We start from the raw sequence: 8,008 nt of genomic DNA on the forward strand, positions 1-8,008 counted from the left end.
TTTTATTAAATAGATTTCTATATTTTAAAGACACTTTTAAGATAGTTGTGTTCCGACTATTTTTAATAACACAAATATCTGGACACATTCTTATTCTAACAAAATGCTTTTGTATATGTGAGAAATGAGTGTCTTTATCAGGTAATATTGTAATAAATGATTTATAAAATGCTCATAAAAATGACATTTGGATGATGGGTTGATTTGTTTGACACGGCATTGAATAAAAGCATCAGTGATTTTTTGGTTAATAAGAGGACAATTAGAAACAAAATGTACACAATCTTGCTCACGTTATGTTAATAAGTACCAGTGATGTAACTTTATCGGCAACCGGTTCATTTTCATTTGTATTGCTAGAATCTTATTGTTGATTTCATGAAATCAATATCGCAAAGTCTTCCATTTATTTTTATCTGCAATATAATGTTCATTAACAACAACAAAGGGAACGATTATAAAACATCACTTATCAAATATTTTAAGTCATATGCCTCTGTATTTGCCAGATTATTCCAGCAAAACATTCGCGATCGGGGTTAGTGTCACACTTTTTATTAACTTTAACGGAGGACAGGCAAATCGAGCTTTAATAATGCCTATCAGTTGTTTACGCTACATTCCGATGATTTGTCTTACGACAATCATCTGATTAATTTAACTTCTTTGTGACGTTATGAATTAATATCATACCCAATTATGAGATTTTGTGCTTTTACAAGATTTCCAATGCCATTGCATGCCCTATTTTTTTTTCATTATTCTGGACAAGAGATACAAAAATATATTACAATTTTCAATAACCCATAACAAAACCTGACAACATGCTGCTTATTTTAATGTCACATTGATAAAGATCACATTTTACTCAAACGATTGCTGAAGGTCGCCTACTATATCCGTATTGGTATTATGTAATTCATGACTAAGTAGAAAAAAATCATTTTTTCTTCATAATAGCGATTGCGTAACGTTCCATTTAAATTGCTGAACGTAAAGTGCAGTTTTAATTATTACAGTGCGAACGAAAATAGAACACTTAATAATAAAGACTCTAAAAATACGTTTCACAATGAAAGTTGTACAACCCAGTATAATCTTTCATCAAATATCAATTTTATTGATAATCTTTGGGCTGCCAACTATACCCGTATTGCTATTATGTAATTCATATCCGTATTGGTATTATGTAATTCATGACTAAGTAGAAAAAAATCATTTTTTCTTCATAATAGAACTCTACAGCATTGGCGGCATTAAATAGACGGCTTTTAAAGGAAATGATGAATGATTAACTACTTTTAAATATTCTCTGCAGGGATTGCGTAACGATCCATTTAAATTGTTGAACGTAAAGTGCAGTTTTAATTATTACATGGTGCGAACGAAAATAGAACACTTAATAATAAAGACTCTAACAATACGTTTCACAATGAAAGTTGTACAACCCAGTATAATCTTTCATCAAATATCAATTTTATTGATAATCTTTCTTTTTCATTATGAATATCTATGAAGAAAAATTTGGAACGAATATGCCATTTTATAGAACACTTTTTAGCATTAGACAATACTAATAAAAAGCTCCATGTACATTTATTTAGTAGCCATTATACTACAGTTGAAATGTTAACGCGGTTTAGGCATAAAGGTATATCCGGCTTACCGAAAAAAACCCCAATAATTTGAAAAAATTAATTGAAGAAATTAATAAAATGCATCAGTCTTGTACTTACCGTAGGCTCTTGTTTCGTAAATAAACTTCAAAAAATATATCAAAAACAGCGCCATGATATGCATAACTACCAACGCTGTTACTGTTACCGAGGAAGTCAAAATATACTCGTCGTTAACAAATGCTCAAAAATATAGGTTATCCGTGTCGTCAGATTTAAATCCTTAATGTTAATCTGGTCGGCATCTATTCACGGTATGATTTAACTGCATGAATATAACTTTTTTGTTATTGATTTTGGTTCATCCTATCAAAATCATTTAATACGTTAAGTGTCAAATGTAGATTTATTTTACTGTTTGTATTGAGAGTGTATGGATCATCGGAATAAAATAATCTGCATGATATATATGTATAAAATATTGCAGTGTTTACAGTGCAAATGAAAACAAATCCCGATAATATTATTATATATTATTATATTACAAATATTGACTGGGGTTGTGGGCAAAATTGAGAATATTAGCCCCGAGGGACGAAATACTGCACGACGTGAAGTGGAGGGCAATATATCCGTCCAAAGGGGCTAATATAATAAATGTTGCCCTCAACCCCAGAAAACATTTGTTTTGTTATCTGAAGAAACAAACCAAAATTTAAGCAAGGATTGGAAAATAGATCACCGTAATTTTTTTAGCTCAACATAATTTACAAATTCAATTTTATGCAATGTAAATTTTATAAAATATCGTCGGCATCAAACGGTCACTTATGATATTCTGCCGCCCGTAGAAATTAAGTTATAGATGTTCTACCTGATTTTACGTCGCAAATCTTTATACCGGTTATGATAGCCAACCGTCGCCGTCGCATTTCGCTTCCGTTGTATACTTGCCTTGACTACTTGCCTATTATAACGTCCCCTTGTTTAGAAGTCGCAATGAGTTACTTACGAACAAACAAATAAAAGCAATTAGTTGAAATGGCGGGAATATCACATGATGTTATTACTAGCCGGTCAATATTAAAAAATAATATTGACCGGTCAATATTTTTTGGACGAGCTTATATTACAATTATTGACTATTCGTTTATATAGAGTTTTATAGTAAGAATATGCAATTGAACATAACAGCATTTAATATTTGCCCGAACCCAAAACCACCAAAAAACCGTTAAACCTTCTACATGCAATCCACATTGTATTCGTGCCTAAAGCATGCTTGAGCAATTTTGTTTTCAATATTTTCATTGCATTGATTATTATCATAAATTATTGTAAACATATCTACATTTATCCTGTGTTTGCAAACTCAATACGCTTTAGTTCATAACATTGTGAATCGATGAAAGAAAACTTTCTACTTAACATACTAATATAATGAAAAGGATACCGATTTGATAATCTGAGAACTAGAACTAGAACATAATATATCTTAAGTGAACATAATCACACACTTGTTAACAACTCAACGTGATCACTTGTTGATATTCCATTTACAAAATGAATTAAAAGTTAATTGCATTTTGGTAATAGTTACCTTAAGTGTTCACTTCGTAAATTAACTTCGTAAAGTATTTGAAAATTGTTCTAAAAAATGCATGATTACAATTGTTTGGTTTTTTTTTGTTTTGTTTTTTTGTTTTTTGTTTTTTTTTTTTGTTTTTTTTTTGTTTTTTTTTTTGGGGGGGAGGGGGGGGGGTTGTTTGTTTGGTTTTTTGTGTATTTTTTTTTAAAGTGAAAATAAACTTCCACTATTGATCAGTTTTCAATAACTAGGTTAAACGTGTTTAGTCGGTGTAAATCATTTTGAAAGGATGAGCATTCATCCATAAAATGACTACGTTTACTTATACGAATATTATTAATTTGTCTTTTGTTTAGCAGTTAACATGATAAGCATTTAGAGGTCATGCGTTGCTTAAATACGAATTTCATACGAAAGCCTAGAAGGCTCATTCGAGATTCGAGATTCAAACAATGAAATTCGTAATACGAGATTCAAGATTCGTAATTCGAGACTCAATATTCATATTAACCAATCAAATCAAGACGAGGAATCCTAATATATCCTAGCACTTTCAAATTGTTCTAAATAAAGAACATCCGTAAATGCTCTTCTTAAAAATTAAATGTAATATCCTTCATAACTAAAAACGTATTTGTATTTATTGTTACACAGAATATATTATTAGACTAGTTATAATGCAATGTATTTCGCGGATCTAAGTGAATTTCATCGCCCTGTGTACATTCCCACCTTCTGTGTTAGAACCATTGGATAGCTCACCATCAGTAGTTTAAACTTTTTTTTACCCCTCTTGTGTAAAAATGCGGATAATGTAGAAAGCTTTATGAGGGGATCCATTTTTTCGGGAGGTGGGGGTCCAAGGTCTTCAGTAATTAAGTTAATCTCAGTAATTTCAATATGATTTTTAATACGCCTCAATTATTCCGAAGAGGGGGAGGTGTTAGTCAAGTCCCGATGACACCCCCTCCTCCCTCTAGGTTAGCTGATAAAGGTTATCTAAAATGTTTTAATCAAAATAAAAGCTTTAAGTCCAGTTTTAACAATAAATATAGGCATAACTGGGTTTTTTATGTGTAAACAGTCATACAATATGATGATAAACTAATCATTGAAGTAATGTTACATCATACTTTATACAAAATATTTCAAAATGTTAAGACTCCTTTTCCAGAGTAAACAGCTAATTATGAGTCAAACATATGACTGGCGTCATGAGAAAAGGGTCCTTATCTTTCGACGTCACAATTATCAGAAAACGACTACAAAGTTCATGCACTTTTAACGTCAAAATCGAGCTTATGTAGGCCTAAATCCGGAAGTTTTATTATCAGCTTCATTTCTTTTATATTTTACATTGAACTGCTGCGTTGTTTGAGTCAGTAATATTGTTGATATGCATTTGGCAGTCTCTAGGAAGAAAACGATTCAATGGATTTTCAGGTAAAAGTTGCAAAATCCTGTTGTACAATTGAGTTATGCATTCAATGTTGATTATAGGAAATAATATTCCAGAAAAGAAATATTCAAGAATCGGATGCACTTAATAGGTGACCTATACTGTCTTGTAAAAATCCTTACTTACTGAATTGGAAGTCTTGATTAGTACAATAATTTATTACAATGCAGAAGTAAATCTTTTCTCGCAAATTATATTGTAGCATACCCCCCCCCCCCCCTCCGCTTTCAAAAGAGATCGATTGAACAACCGTATGAACATTTACTAGGAACTATACATACACTATAGGTTGCCTTATTACATTCTATTCAAAAGATATGAAATTTTACTAGTATTCTAAGAACAATTTATATGCGCTGTGTAAATTTAAACACGAGATCATGATTATAAAAACGATGTACTAATATTAACAAAAAATTCCAGAATGTTTGCCTATTTATAGACATTGTTTACAAGTTGCCATAGCAGGTAATAGGTGGTCTCGTAGAGCTTGCATTTTCGTACCGGTTGTATCGCCCTAAAAATTCAATTTTATATTTACAGTTTGAGTAGAATAGGACGAGTTGATCGAATTTTTTAAAACATGTAAATCTGTTTATCAATGGTTTGACAATCAATAAGTTTTTAAACGTAAATATACGTTATTAATCGTTCAATCGGTAAATTACACAATTACAGGGAAATTGTTTCAATATGAATAATAATGTTATTATTTTCTTCAGAAATTTATAATTATAAACAAGTTTAATACGATAAATAAAAAAAATATATATTTCTAGGATCTTGATGAAGTGATTCGGGAATTCCCGCAACAAGAACAAAACTCATGGTTATAGAGCAGGCGATGAAGAAACAATTTTCCCCGAATTGATAGAATCTGATGAAGAGTTCATTATAGCAGACTTGCATCAAATTTTTCACAAGATCATGAAGATGAGTTACAAGGGTGTGCTGGATATGTAGTGAGGATTCTGATTTGAATCGTGTTAAAGATTAAATTTCAAGTGGGTGTTCTTGTCATGTTAATTGTTTTGACAAAATTCAATATGAAGAAATTAAAGATCATATACTTAAAATGCGAGCACTTACTAGAGACAAAAAAGACATGTACATTATTGGAAAGCTAAAATGTAGAAATACTGGTATAATCACCAGAGACAAAAAACGCAAGAGATACGTGTATATTTATATTTTCCAGTGTCTTTGCCTGTGACAACACTACGTATCGATTTTGTACTATATAACCCATAATACAAATGACGCCAAATTGAGGCGCCAGCGGGGTTTGCTTATTTATATTCCAATATTTAATCGTACGATGGCTAAAAATTATATAAATATACGTAATAAGGAATCATTCTTTGAATATTATGAAGTGATAATTTCGGTCTGGGCTTGATCAAATCCATCATAAAGCCCTTCGGGCGTTATTGGATTTGATCACGCCCCGACCAAAATTATCACCTCATAATACTCAAAGAATGATTCCTTATTCCTTATATAGTTTTGATAATAGGGAGGTCTGTACAGTAGCTTTCCTTATCATGCGTGATCTTGGCGAATAGCAGTTAAAAATTGTAAAAACAACTGAAAATGAATGGACCGGTTCCTAGGAACCATGGCAACAAAGGAAGAAAGCCGAAGCATGCCCTTTCATTTCTTGACATCAAAAGGGTGGTGAGTTTCATCATACGCCCGAATCTTGCAAAAAACAAAAAAATAATATATGTAACAATTGTCGTCTTAAGTGCTAAACAGAACAGAAAAAAATGTTCAAAAGTTGTTTTTTTTCCTCAAGAACAAACCAGATTTATAATGAAAAACGAAATGTTAAAAAATGATGTAGTCATCATTTTTAGGTCCAATTGGTTTTAAATAGCGCAAATGTAGTCATATAATATTAGAATAATTTTATATAAAACAAATTACAAAATCGTGCTCATGAATAACCATATGAATAAATATAAATTTTAATCACATAACATCAACTACACATCATTATAAAATCATTCACTACGTCCCTAGTCTTAGATATCAAAAGTTGAAAATCAATTTGATTAAATGCTGATGTTGCATTTAAAAAAAACGCAAACAAAAATGTTCATTTTTGACATACTAATAATAATTAAACTTCTTGTTGTGTATATCTTAAGCAAACTCAGTACGTTTTCTGTTGCAAATCAGATATACAAGTTTTCTTCGAAATGCGGGATCAAAAAATCCATATAAGAAAGGGTTTATAACAGCATTTGTAAAGTATAGCAATCTCATTGCCAAATGAACATTTTTAGAAATATCGTCACTTTTTCTGTCCCAAAAATTCGGATCTGCCTCTTCTTTCTTTATTGCAATAACATGAGGTATATAACCAACCAGCATACACACTTGTAGAGTGAAAAACATTAATGTAAATCGGTACGACCATAAAGGTGTCTTCCTTTGTTTATTTTTTGGACCTGATCGCATTGTTAAACCATTTCCTCCGTTTTCTGATTCAATGGTATTTATGTTCATAGTATTTCGTCTGCGTCTGCAATAGGCTTTAAAGATAAAGACTGCTATCGAAAAGTATGATATAATTATGAGAAGTATACATGTCCCATGAACAACTGCCATGAAATACAAACTTCCTTTATCCAATGCAACGGCATCATTATCTATTTCCTTACACTTGTACCCAGTAATGTTTTCTTTGTAAACTTCGACAGTTCCAAATGCAAAAAAAGTTGGAATATAGGACAACATACTAAATATTCCGGTACCTGCAATGGCGATCCACAAATGAAATGTTTTAATTTGATATTTTATGATATGGCAAATGTGTTGAAATCTGCTGATAGCAATCACTGTCATAATAAGCATTGAGTGAGTCAAAATCACCCGAATTGAGTAAAAAAACATTTTGCAAATCCACGAGTCAGGAAATGTGACACGTCTCGTAATCTGGACTATGTTAAATGTAGCACTTACTGAAACACACATCAAATCTACAGTTGCCAAGATCGGTATGAAAAAGCGCCCATGCCCTTTGTTTTTCAACCCTTTTTGGTAAACGAAAATTACAGTTGCATTTCCAAGCGTTCCGATGATAAGCCATATTGTAAGAAGAATGGTGTTTGGTAAATATAATTTGCTGTAGTAAGAATTCCATTTTTCAAGTGAAAACGTATCATTTTTCGAAGAAAGGGCGCCTGTTTTCATATCGTTGTATAAGTAAAAACAATAAAGCGATATTGACAACGTCCATAATTTATAATCTTATGTTTGGAAAATTCGCTTTTTATAGTTTCTGGGTTAAAAAGCCAATTTTCAGAAGAGTATGAAGTTCAATAAACAATTATATTA

At 31.4% G+C, this 8,008-nt stretch overlaps 1 protein-coding gene across 1 annotated transcript in view; it reads right to left on the bottom strand.

Annotated features, from left to right (window-relative positions):
- The window catches only part of LOC105323883 (uncharacterized), a 63,143-nt gene extending 61,246 nt beyond the window's left edge, over window positions 1-1,897 (bottom strand). Inside the window, exon 1 of the mRNA XM_066070677.1 lies at window positions 1,737-1,897. Coding sequence (XP_065926749.1) covers window positions 1,737-1,800 — 64 coding nt within the window. The 5' untranslated portion in view covers window positions 1,801-1,897. The remainder of the gene's footprint in view (window positions 1-1,736) is intronic.
- Window positions 1,898-8,008: the final 6,111 nt, after the last annotated feature.

This window comes from Magallana gigas, chromosome 1 (genome assembly GCF_963853765.1).
Source record: "Magallana gigas chromosome 1, xbMagGiga1.1, whole genome shotgun sequence".
Taxonomy (NCBI): domain Eukaryota; kingdom Metazoa; phylum Mollusca; class Bivalvia; order Ostreida; family Ostreidae; genus Magallana; species Magallana gigas.